This window comes from Bos grunniens, chromosome 12, assembly GCF_055505025.1.
Source record: "Bos grunniens cultivar Pamir isolate PY7600 chromosome 12, Bosgru_T2T1.0, whole genome shotgun sequence".
NCBI lineage: Eukaryota > Metazoa > Chordata > Mammalia > Artiodactyla > Bovidae > Bos > Bos grunniens.
Window position 1 is genome coordinate 25,413,633 of NC_141176.1, and position 13,138 is coordinate 25,426,770.

At 41.7% G+C, this 13,138-nt stretch overlaps 1 protein-coding gene across 4 annotated transcripts in view; it reads left to right on the plus strand.

The window, feature by feature from the left end:
* The first annotated feature begins 1,586 nt into the window (after positions 1-1,586).
* Positions 1,587-13,138, plus strand: part of SPART (spartin) — a 31,944-nt gene continuing 20,392 nt past the window's right edge. For 2 of the 4 annotated variants that reach the window (XM_086329358.1, XM_086329354.1), the window contains exons 1-2: positions 2,079-2,233; positions 11,057-11,868. In XM_086329358.1, coding sequence (XP_086185484.1) covers positions 11,059-11,868 — 810 coding nt within the window. In that variant the 5' untranslated portion in view covers positions 2,079-2,233; positions 11,057-11,058. Of the gene's footprint in view, positions 1,904-2,078; positions 2,234-2,287; positions 2,676-11,056; positions 11,869-13,138 lie in introns of those variants that run through there. The other 2 variants (XM_086329355.1, XM_086329356.1) reach the window with 2 other exon arrangements.

A 13,138-nucleotide genomic window follows, 5' to 3' on the forward strand; every position in this document is an offset into this window, starting at 1 on the left:
TGGAAACATGAGTTTAGGGCAAAAAGGAATGGGTATTTCCCTAGTGGTTCAGTGGCTAACTCTCTGTGCTCCCAAATCAGGGGGCACAGGTTTGATCCCTGGTCAGGGAACTAGATCCCACATGCCACAACAAAAGATCCTGTCTGAGATCTACAGGATCTACAACTAAGACTTGGTGCAGCTAAATAAATAAATAAAAAGAAGAAAAGGAATGGGGTAACATTTTCTTCTATTAAAGAAATGCTTGTCATAGTTTTAAAAATTGATGATGATATAAAACTATCTGGTATTTAGGCTCTACTGGCTACAATTAAAAGTTATGTATCTCTTATTTTAGAATGTCAAGTTACTAGAAAACAATTTGTATCCTTTACAACTCTTTAAGTGAGATGAAAATTTTTGATGCTCAATCAAAAATGAGGGAGAAGGTACATAGTCACAGTTTCTCATAATTCTTTTTAAGGTGTATAAGAAAAATCATTTAAAACCACTGTATTAATGTATACCACCCCCACCCCCTATAGGTTTTTCTCTTTGGGATGGATGGCTGTTATCTTTTTGAGATTTCAGAGAACTATTAACACCAAATGGAACTACCAAATTTTAAACTCAAAAGCCTCCCCCAATAGTCATCCAATATTTCCCATCATTAATTTTGACTGAAAGAAAGTGAAAGTCGCTCAGTGGTGTCCAATTCTTTGGGATCCCATGGACTATACAGTCCATGGAATTCTCCAGGCCAGAATACTGGAGTGGGTAGCCTTTCTCGTCTCCAGGGGATCTTCCCAACCCAGGGATCGAACCCAGGTGTCCCGCATTGCGGGCAGATTCTTTACCAGCTGAGCCACAAGGGAAGCCCAAGTTTGACCGGAGTAACAATTCATCTGGAATTAAGTCACTGCCATTCTCAAACAAGTCACTTAGCTAGTCTTAAGAGCTCAGGGCACTATATATAGACTTTAATGCAAGTCTATTCAAGACTGTAAAATCTGCCATCTGCAGACTGAAGAAAAACATACAATCTAAAAGTTTCAAGATTAAGTTTTATACCAGACTCTTACTAAAGGCTATTGCCCTGGAGACAGCCTCTTATATAATTTTGAAAAACTGCTCTGAAGAATCAGGGAGAAAGAAACCAGAATATGTAGTTTTGTGGAGTGTTTTCCCCTTAAGGGGAAAAAACGTGGAACTTCAAAAGATTACTGCTAATCACAAAGAACAGATTAAAGTTCATGATCTTAGTCCCTTTCTCTATATCAGAAGATGCAAGAGTCTGGGTTCATCTTTAGATAGGCATCTTCACTATCTAGGACCAGTAACCAAAGCACAGACCCGCTGTTGTGTTTTTCTCCATCCTAAACTCGCCTCGGGGCTCATGTGAGGGGGCAGGGGCGGCTGCACTGGCTTGATCCTTGCAGAACTGGAAAATCAGGCAACATTCCCTGTCCACGCACCGAAACTATCTTATTAACTTTAAAGAACATTTAAAGAAGCCTATGTTTACTTTGATATTCCTTTTGACTTTCCATGATCATAAATGGAATCAGCACATTTGCTATTTAACCTTAGCAGTCAGGAACTTAATTTTTTTTTTTTTTTTTTTTTTACCGTGCTGTTTCTACAAACTTTTAGCACACACGGCTCCCCCTAACCATCAAGCCTCAACACCCACCGCTCTGTACCACTCCCTCCCGCGGCCTGGGGTCCGCAAGAGAGTAAGAGACTGCGCAAGCGCCGGACTGTCGACGTGGCCGGGAGACCCTAGTTGGGGAGTCCGCGCTGAGTCGCTGGCTCAAGTGGTTCTTCCCTGGCCTTCGGCCCTTTATTTTTTACTCCCTCTAGAGTTTTATGGTGACTCAGACATTCCAAGTGGACTGACTTCGCCGCAGAGGCCATTTAGAAGGTCTGAGCGGACAAAACTGAGGCTGGGAAGGCGGGGGACGAGTCCGCGACGGAGCGGGCCCGCGTGGGCGTCACGTGAGGGCCGAGCTGCGGGGGCCGAGCGCTCGGGTCACGCGGGAGCCGCGCTGGCGGGCGGGGCGGCGCGGGCGCGTGACGTGGCGCGTTCCGCAGCGCGCGCCTCCTCAGGCTTTGTCAGCCGCGGCGTGCGGGGCTCCGGGACCCGCGGGTCAGTCCGCGGGGAGCTCTGGGGGCCGGCGGCGGCGGCGGCACCGCGTCTGAGGGAGCGGACTCTGCGCTGCGGCCGAAGGACCGGGCGGTCTGGCAGGCACAGGTGGGGCGGCGGCCAGAGGGAGGGAAGGAGTCGCCCCTGCGCGGACCCCCCCACCCAAGGCGGGCGGGTGGCGTCGGCTCCCCGGGCCGGCTGCGCGCTGGCCGGGCGGGAAGGGCCGAGAAGGCCTCGGGCCCCCATCCAGGTCTCAGGGGTGGAACTTTCGTGGAAGGGAGCGGTTTCGGGAGGGATTCATTTGAGAAGTTCTTAGTTAACCCTCACCTCGTGTATCTGCGGAACCTTCGAGCTCGCTACGCCCCCTCCCTGTTTACTGTTGGGTTGGAGGGCGCCGCCTGGCCCCCTCGGGTGGCGGTCTTCCCGAAGCATCTGTGGACCATTCTGGCCTCGCCACCCCCGCTGTTTACCGATTTTTCACCCTCACCCGGCGCTTACAGCTTAGAGAAAGTTCCGAAACCTTTCTTTACAGAAAGTCAGCCACATGGGGGTGGGTAGCTCACGATTTTACTCCTTCGAAAACAGTTGTTCGTGTTTTGGGGGGGCGGGGCGGGGTGGGGCACTGCGCACTGCAGAAGATCCCTCCGACTTAATTTCTCTGCCTGGAGAAAGTTGCTTTTGGAATGCGCGGTTCCGTGACACGGCATTATTGCGTTACTGTAGGGTTGGCCCAGTTCGCCACTCTCTTTATTGTAAATGAATTGCTTTACTCTGTCTCTTGAGGATGCTCGAGATTTGCTTTATTGTATTGTAATTTAATGAGCTTGTCTTCACTGTTGTTGCCTCTGAAATGCGTGGCCTCAAAATGTTTAGAAATTCAACTATTTTCTTTGAAATTTCCGAACGCAAAAGTAATACGAGAAGGCCCCCCTGCCTTTATAAGTGGAAGTACTTTTTGTTTCGCTCTCTTTTACATTAGCAGACTTAAGTTGGTGACTTTATGTGAAACGTATTTGGAATAAGAAGCTCTTCTCTCCTGCGCTGTCTCTTACCTGTGAGGCTTTGTGAAATGTCACTATATATAGTTCCTCTAGCAAACCAAAATAGGGTGAGTTGCTACAGAGGCAGTTACAGATAGATATTTGGGAAAAGTTCCTGCTCCTTTTGTTTGTTTGCTTGGTTTTATTTTGTAAAAGGCCTTCTAGGGAGATGAATGCTGCTGCTGCTGCTGCTAAGTCGCTTCAGTCGTGTCCGACTCTGTGCAACCCCAGAGACGGCAGCCCACCAGGCTCCCCCGTCCCTGGGATTTTCCAGGCAAGAACGCTGGAGTGGGTTGCCATTTCCTTCTCCAATGCGTGAAAGTGAAAAGTGAAAGGGAAGTCGCTCAGTCGTGTCCGACTCTTCGCAACACCATGGACGGCAGCCCACCAGGCTCCTGTGTCCATGGGATTTTCCAGGCAAGAGTACTGGAGTGGGGTGCCATTGACTTCTCCGGGGAGATGAATGGTTATATTATTAAAGACTTCTTGTGATATTGATTGTTAGCATGATTGTTACTACTTTTAGTGTTTATGCTGCTGCTGCTAAGTCGCTTCAGTCGTGTCCGACTCTGTGCGACCCCATAGACGGCAGCCCATCAGGCTCCCCAGTCCCTGGGATTCTCCAGGCAAGAACACTGGAGTGGGTTGCCATTTCCTTCTCCAGTGCATGAAAGTGAAAAGTGAAAGGGAAGTCGCTCAGTCGTGTCCGACTCTTCGCAACACCATGGACGGCAGCCCACCAGGCTCCTCCATCCATGGGATTTTCCAGACAAGAGTACTGGAGTGGGGTGCCATTGCTTTCTCCCAAGTGTTTATGAGATTGAACTAATAAATAAAGACAAAGTGTTTGGTCCAGAATTGAACTTCTTTCCTCCTAATGTTTTTTTTAAAGTGCGCTTGTGCTTGCGTGCGCGCGCACACACACGCGCGCGCACACACACGCGCGCGCACACACACGCGCGCGCACGCGCACACACACTGTTACATGAAATAAATGCATTTTACTTTTATTAGAACATTTAAAAAATAGGTTAAATGCGCCATTGGTATCTGGAGCCAGGTTTTGATTTGTAATTGAAGATAAATGTAGTGATTGAAGATGAATGTAGTGGTGTAGGTATTGTTTTATTTGATACTTCAGATTGACGTTTCAAAGTCTTCTGTTTTCAACTTTAAAAATTAAAGTGGGAAGTCATGTAATAATAGTTTTTATCTTTTCAAGACACTTAATAAGCACTTGACTATGGTTAGGAGTAGGATAGACTTCTTTGTTTTTAAGTCACCATCGTATAGTCCTTTTTTCTGTGAAATGCATCTTCTCAGAGAGTACTGAGAAAAAGCAAATCCCGTAACAACCACAAAATAAAAATGTAATATTTTAGTAGAAAGTTTCTTCTTTCTGTGATATATATATATATATATATATATGTATATATATATTTCCCTCTTCAAAGTGAAGACGACAGCAAGGAAGGCTCTTCAGCAGCAGCTGACCCATGGAACCACCCCCCCCCACACACACACACACAAATGGACGTGTGCGCACACACCTGTCTTCCCTGTGAATAGCCCCCACCCCCTTCCTCCAGTGACACATTTAGGAAATCTTTCAGCTCATTATGTGAAATAAGTTTTTAAATAAAGACGTTTGCAAGGTAATACTGCTTCTACCTAGGGTTTCTTTATCGTGCATGCTTTCTGTCTTCAAATGCTATCTACCCTTTAAGACTTAAGCCTGAAGTCTAAGTAACTGAAACACTTCAGTTACCCTTCACACCTCCTTCTCTCTGCTCACTACTTGTTCATGTAGCGGGAGGTTTAACTTTGGAGTTAGGTCATTTTCTTGACAAATACTATTGAGCCTGACTCTTTGAATCTATCTTTTCCATTTACCACCTCATTGACTAGTTCTTGAGCAAGCTGCTGAGTATTTGTTAAACATTTTCTAAGTTAGAACAACCCTCCAAGGATATGAGGAGTAAATGGAGCATATAACAGTGCTGAGCATATCCAGAGAGCTTAATAAAAGGTAGTAAATTACGGTGCTTCTAAGTGTCACAGACCATGTGTGTCTCATGTTTGCAATATAATATCATAGTGAGTGGATTTAGAACTGTGTTTTTAATTTACTTGTGAACCCCCAAAATAATTTGTGTAAAACAATTCCACTTGCATAGGTTTAAGTTGGTTTATAATGTTTTGCATTATACTCTCAGGTGGTTGGAAAGGATGCAGTATCCCACGTAGCATAGATACATTTTAATATAAAATTGGTTCATCACTCTTAACTGTATCTCATGGGGTATAATATTGCACTTTTATATACATCACCATCAGTTTTTAAAATATATGCTATTTTACATGGTTCCTTTTTCTTGAAATTGTACTTTGATTTTATCCATTTCTACTATTACTCACTCCTGAGTATTCTTTTAATGTAATTTATTTATATTCAAAAGCTTTTTCTTTAATAAAAGTACTTGTGTAAGTTGAAACTAAGTTTTAAAATTTTTCTTTGACTATAGCTCTAGGAGTTTCTTTTCTTCTGGATTGAATTATTACAAGTAGTAATAGAACAGCATAATACCCGATGGATTTTGATAAAGGATAATTCAATATAAAAATGGAATTTTAGTGGAAATTTATATCTTAAGGAGATGAATAGTTGGAGTCATGCCTAAAATTGAAATCAACACCTGTGACTTTTGGGCTGTTTGATTCTACCATGAATTCTGCCTTTCCATGCTGGGAAATACACCATAGTAAAAATAGAAATGGGAGTGTGGTATATTTGGTAAAGTTTTGCAAACTGGGAAGATTGTGAAAGGAGCTTGAAATAGGAAAAGCAATAGCATGATAGCTAAACTGCAGGTCTGTTGCCCATAGGTCAGTTTTAGTGAGGAGGGATCTGAAAGCCTTTTTCTTAAAATTGTATATGTTGTTGTTACATGTTCCTTGACAAATCTTCATGTTCCCCTGGGTACACAGTCCCTCATTTAAAGACCATTTGAACTGTGGTTGTCAACGGGATGATTTTGCAGCCAGGGTACGTTTGGCAATGCCTGGAGATTTAAAAACAATTTTACTTATTTATTTTTTAAATGTTTGGCTGTGCAGGGTCCTTGTTGCTTTGCGGGCTCTTCTCTAGTTCCTGTTGTGACTTCTCTTGTTGCAGAACATGGGCTCTAGGGCACTTGGGCTTCAGTAGTTGCGGTTCCCAGGCTCTAGAGCATAGGCTCAGTTGCTTCGCCTCAAGTGGGATCTTCCCAGATCAGGGATCTTGCGTTGGCAGGCAGATTCTTTACCACGGAGCCACCATGGAGACATTTTTGGTCATCATGTGGTGGGTAGAGGTGGTCGCTGCTTCTGGCACCTAGTAGATAGAGATCAGAGTGGGGATAAACATCCTCCAGTGATCAGGACCGGAGAAGGCAATGGCACCCCACTCCAGTACTCTTGCCTGGAAAATCCCATGGATGGAGGAGCCTGGTGGGCTCCTTAGCGTCCATGGGGTCGCTTAGGGTTGGACACGACTGAGCGACTTCCCTTTCACTTTTCACTTTCATGCATTGGAGAAGGAAATGGCAACCCACTTCAGTGTTCTTGCCTGGAGAATCCCAGGGACGGGGGAGCCTGATGGGCTGCCGTCTCTGGGGTCGCACAGAGTCAGACACGACTGAAGTGACTTAGCAGTGATCAGGACAATCTCCCATAACAAAGAATTTTCCAGCCCAAAATGTGAATCAAACTGAGATTGAGAAACCCTGATTTAGAGGATTCAGGAATCATACTATCTAATTCTGTAATCTAAGGCAATGGGTCAGTAAACTCTTTTTAGTAGATGGTAAGATGTTTTAGGCTTGTGGGCCACATACAATCTCTGTTGCATATCCTTGTTTTTATAACCTTTTAAAAATACGAAAGTAATTCTTAGCTCCAAGGTCTTTCAGAAACATGTGATCTAAAGCAGTTATGGCCTTCAAACCTCATTTTTCTTCCTTCTGCAAAGTACTGGTAACAGTAACAATGTCTCAAGAGTTGTTTGTAAGGACTGAATGAAATGAACATCTAGCTTGGTCTCCAGCACACATTAAAAGCTCTGTAAATGGTGTCCTTGGTAGTCGTGGTGTCCTGTGTGAGTGAAAGTCGCTCAGTCCTGTCTGACTCTTGGCAACCCCATGGACTACAGTCCATGGAATTCTCCAGGCAGGAATACTGGAGTGGGTAACCTTCCCTTCTCCAGGGGATCTTCCCAACCCAGGGATTGAACCCAGGTCTCCTGCATTGCAGGCGGATTCTTTACCAGCTGAGCCCAAGGGAAGCCCAAGAATACTGGAGTGGGTAGCCTGTCCCTTCTCCAAGGGATCTTCCCGACCCAGGAATCAAACTGGGGTCTCCTGCATTGCAGGTGGATTTTTTTTTTTTTTAACCAGTTGAGCTATCAAGGAAGAACACGTGGTATCCTATAGCACAGAGCAAAAAATTCCAAGTCACAGTGTTGTTCAAGACCCTGTTCAAGTAAGTCATTTGAACAAACTTAGAAAGAGTGCTGGTTAAATTCCTAGGTCAGCTCGCCATAGCCTGTGTAACCTCTGCTGTCTTGCTTTCTGAACTCTGAGCCTGCTTGTATCTTAAGGAGGGTGGAATGCAGAATTTCTGTCCCATGATGTCTGAGGAAAGAAAGCATTCTACTGGCATTCTGTTCTAAAGACAGATTCCAGTGTGGGGTTGTCAGTTTTCATAGGGGATTCAAGGTGGGACAAGTAAGATCTCTGATGATAGTCGATTTTATGTGATGTTTTCTAAATTGGGGACAGATATATATAAATGTACACACACACACACACTCTCTCTCTCAACTACCGTGAAGTCCCTGTATGTGACTGACCAGTGGTTTATTTTTCAGGTTAGAAAGTATGGTTAGGCTAGTTTGGTGATGCCTTTATAGTGCAGATGGTTGCTAAAAGAGCCTTAAGTCCTTTAAATTATCCTATCATTATAATTTTTACTGAGATCATAGGAAAATAAAACCACAGTGTCTGTAGTAGGCACATCTGGGTATTGAGGGCTTGAAATGAAGGTAGTTGAAATTGAGATATGCCTCAAGCGTAAAATACACACTAGGTTTTGAAGACTTAATGCCAAAAATAAGGAAAACTATCTCAATAATTTTTATATTGGGTACATGGTGAAATAATATTTCGGATGTTTTTGGATAAATAAAATGCTATCACTGAAGTTTTTTACTTTTTAAATGTGGCTATTAGAAAATTTTAAATTACATATGTAGTTAACATTTATAATTCTGTTAGACAGTGCTGCTTTAAAGCTTTAGTTTAATTTTTAAAAATTAATAATTGTTTTTATCCTGCGCATATAAAGAATTAAATATTTTTATAAGGCTTGCAGTGAAAATCAGAGATCCCACCACCCTGGTCTCATCCCTTACTCCCAAAGCTTGTATCCGTTTTATTACCACTTCTGGTCTTTCTGTCTGAATCTATAATAAATAGGATGCTTATATTGTTACTTTATTTTTCAGTGTTAGGCATTGTCCATTAACTTTCTAGTAGGAAAGATGAAATTTTAGGTCTCCCATGCTGTACCACAGGCACATAAACTTTCTATCCATTCATCTTCCCATCTTCTCAAGATGGTTGTATTATAATTTGGCTTGTATCAGGATTCATTATTTATATTATTATGATATTAATCAAAATTGAAACATGCAGTACATTGATTACTTTTCTTTCTAGCTCAGCATCTTGTTTTCCTTGGAGTTAATAATTGTCTTGATTTTTATTTCCTTAGTTTACCATGTACTTATTGCTGATTAAACCCTGAGTCCTCCCACAGTTAATATAGATCTCTTCTGAAAACTTAAGAACACATTAGGTATTTTCTTTTATGCTCTTTTGAATTAAAGCACCCAGTCTTCTTTCCAGGCTGGAGAGAAATAGTGTTCTTGGGCTGGTTAGGAGAGATCTGAGGGTCTACTTTGTAAATTAGCTTTGACTCCATCCCTTATTCAGTCCTTACTCTCTCTCCCAAAGGAGGACTGAATCTCATCAGTTCCTGTGCCTTTGGAGGTTCTACCATGAAATATATGTGGGGCTGCTGCTCTGGTTTCCTGATTGACAGTGTAGGCCTCCATTTTCTCACATCTGTTTTCTGAGTTGCAGTATCTGCCGCCTCTTTCAGAAACGAAGCACTGTTGACTCCCTCCGCCCTCCCTTTTTGTGAGTTTTGGCTCCGTTATTTGTTTTATTAATGGATATAATAAGGTGAAATATAGTGCATTAATCTTAAGTTTACAGATTTTTAATATATGCCTACACCCATGTAATCACCACTCAGATCCAGATAGGGAGCATTTCCGTATGCTATAAGGTCGTCCCCTTGTGTCCCTTTCAAGTCTATACCAGCACCTGTAATCATTGTTTTTGTTTCTGTCATCAAAGACTAGTTTTGCCTGTTCCTCAAAATCATACAGGATAGTAGTCTCAGTATGAAATCTTTTGTGTGTAGCTTCTTTTGTCCAAAGACTTGGTGAGTCATCAGCATTGCGGGCATCAATTTAAAAAAAAAATCCTGTGTATTACTGCATAATATAAACATGCCACTGTTTATCCCTTCTCCTGTGGGTGGGCATTTGGATTGTTTCGAGATTTTGGCTTTTATGAATAAAGCTGCTCTGAATATTATTGTACATATTTTTGGTGTGTATATTCATTCATTTCTCTTGGTTATATACCTCTAAGTGGAATTGCTGGATCATAAAGTGGGTGAATGTACCTTAGATAGAAATGCCAGACTTCCATAGTGGCTGTACCATTTTTCACTCACACCAGCAAAGTATACGACAGTTCCAGTTTCCATCTTCTCTAACATTTGCCAGTATTCAATTTTAGCCACCTGATAAGTATATATAGTTGACCTTGAACAATGGGATTAGAGGTGCCAATCACCACATAGTTAAAAATCTCTGTATTACTGTCTCTGCCTCAGACATAAAGGAATTGATAAATAACAAGGACAGAAAACTGAAACACTTTGGATTGAATCAGGATACAGACCCTCTTTCTTTTGATTCCACATGTTGTGATGACTCTAATCAAACACAAACTTTTCCCCACACTTAATTAAAGAGCCATAAAATGAAAATACAGTACTGTATTTATTGAAAATAATCTATGTATAGGTGGATCCATACTGTTCAAGGGTCAGCTGTAGTCAGCTGGGTTTTAGTTTCATTTCCATGAAGGAATCATGTGTTGAATGCCTTTTCACATGGCCATTTGTGAAGTATCCATTCATGCCTCTTTCTCATTGAAAGGAATGGTTATGCCTTTTAAATAATCTTGTGAGTCACTTTAATGGAGTTTGGGGAGAGAAGAGGGCTAACTGCATGTGAGAAACCTGCCACCTTTAAATGAAAGTAAGGTAACTTTAAAGCTTCATTCAGATACATTCCTCCCCCTCATTTCTGTCCTCTCCAGTATGTGATTCAACTTCATTTTTAATTAGCTGCTGTAATCCAGAAGTATAATGAGTTGTAGAATGAGACTCTTTTGTTCCAACCTAAAAGATATAGGAAACTTTTCTTTCTTATAAGAAACTGGAACAAGAAAATTATTCAGTAGCTATATTCTGTCTTATTCTCTTACATCTTTAATTAAAAAGATAGGAGCAAGAGCAATATTTATCCATTCAACAAATACATATTGAGTATTTCCTGTATGTCACATCTAAATAGGCTTAGGAAATATATCAGTGAACAAAGACAAGCAAGGCTCCAGTCCTGAAGTATATTCAGGTGGGAGGAATTGATACTAAATAAGTAAACAAATATCTAAATAAGGTAATTAAAAATATATTTCCTGTTTTGCAGAAATGGAACAAGAACCCCAAGATGGAGAACCTATTGAAATTAAGATCATCAAGGAAGCATACAAGAAAGCCTTTGTATTTGTTAATAAAGGACTGAATACAGATGAATTAGGTCAAAAGGAAGAAGCAAAGAACTACTATAAGCAAGGAATAGGACACCTGCTTAGAGGAATCAGCATTTCATCAACAGATCCTGAGTACACAGGTCCTGAGTGGGAGTCTGCCAGGCAGATGCAACAGAAAATGAAAGAAACGCTACAGAATGTACGTACCAGGTTGGAAATTCTAGAGAAGGGTCTTGCCACTTCTCTACGGAATGATCTTCAGGAGGTGCCCAAGTTGTATCCAGAATTTCCACCTAAAGACATGTCTGAAAAGTCACCAGAGCCTCAGAGCCTTAGTTCACTTCCTCAGCACAGTGAAGTAAATGGCAGCACTTCAACTGCAAGTGCAGAATCAAGTAGTACACCTACTACTTTGTCCTTGCCGTGTCAGAGTCATCCGTCTGAAGCACCTCCTGCTTACACTCCCCAGGCTGCTGAGGGTCACTACACTGTATCCTATGGAACAGAATCTGGGGAGTTCTCGTCAGTTGGGGAGAACTTCTATAGGAATCACTCTCAGCCACCTCCTCTTGAGACCTTAGGGCTGGATGCAGATGAGTTGATTTTGATACCAAACGGAGTACAAATTTTCTTTGTAAATCCCGCAGGGGAGGTTAGTGCACCTTCATATCCTGGATATCTTCGAATCGTGAGGTTCTTGGATAATTCTCTTGATACCTTTCTAAATCGTCCTCCTGGATTTCTCCAGGTAAGCCAAAGAAAGAGGTAAACAAATTTGAAATATGTGTAGAACATATTACTTTTATTTGATAATATTTATGATGTGTCCAAGACAGTGAATGCAAAAAGGTTACTATAATTTCTAGTTCCTTTTTAAATTCATGAAATTTATGTGCCTTCAGCATCTACGTTTGTATTTGACAACATTTCTTTTTCTTTAGATATAAAGTCTTGTTTTAGTATTAAATGTGTGATGACAGGACCTGAAGGAGATTGGAATATTCATCCTTTTAGTTTTTTATCTGAAGAAGAAACCTAATAACTTTAATTTCAAAAGGGATTTGTGTAACTCTTGTGTGAATGTGTAACTTTAAATTTCCACAAATGTTGTCAGGCCCCCACTGAGGGGCCAGACTGGGTTAGATGCAGCCCGGTGTCTGGAACAGTGGTTCTCAACTAGTAGGAACCACCCCTGCCGTCTCCACACACCCTGGGATATTTTGACAGTAGTGGGGACATTTTTGGTTGTCATAGCTGGGACTGGGGTGTGTGCTGTTTCTCCTGGAATATATAGTGGGTAGAGGCCAGGCATACTGCTAAGCATTAAACAGGATAGCTCTTATCAGTTAAAAAAAATAACTGAAAATGTCAGTCATGCCAAGATTAAGAAACCATGGTCTACAAGTAGAGACTGTGATGATGATCATCTGAGAAGCAATTCTAACTTTCCAAGTATATAGATTTACCAGGATACACTTGGTCCAAGAGCAAAGACTGTTGCTAAATAAAGGTTGAGGTTAGGACACTTATGGAATTCCTGAGGTATTCTGAAGGTGAAATTCCTGAGGTATTCTGAAGGTGATGGTCCAGTATCAATCTGTCTTAGTATGGGGAGATGGGTTTCTGGAAGTACAGATTCAGTATTCATTGGATATAACAAAAGGATCTGCATGGCAGGGAGATGACTATTTGAGAAGGCAGGTGCTTTTATAAGTCCAGGTGATGTGGTTTAGCTACAGTACTAGTTATCTACATTTTTTTTTTCTTTCTTGATATATTTTCAATTCTTATGCAGCTTTTACTTTATAAAGTCCACACGAAGGTTGTTTACAGATAGTTGGAGATTTACTAGAAGTGTATGAAGGAGATATCTGGGAGCATTGTTGGAAGAAACATTTCATTAGTGGACAGGAAGAATAGTGTGAATCATAAGTTATTTTTTGAAAAGAAGCCTTAACTTTGAAAAGAGTAGGCTTATTGATTCTGAGGGGTCTGATAAAAGATAAAATATTTTCTGC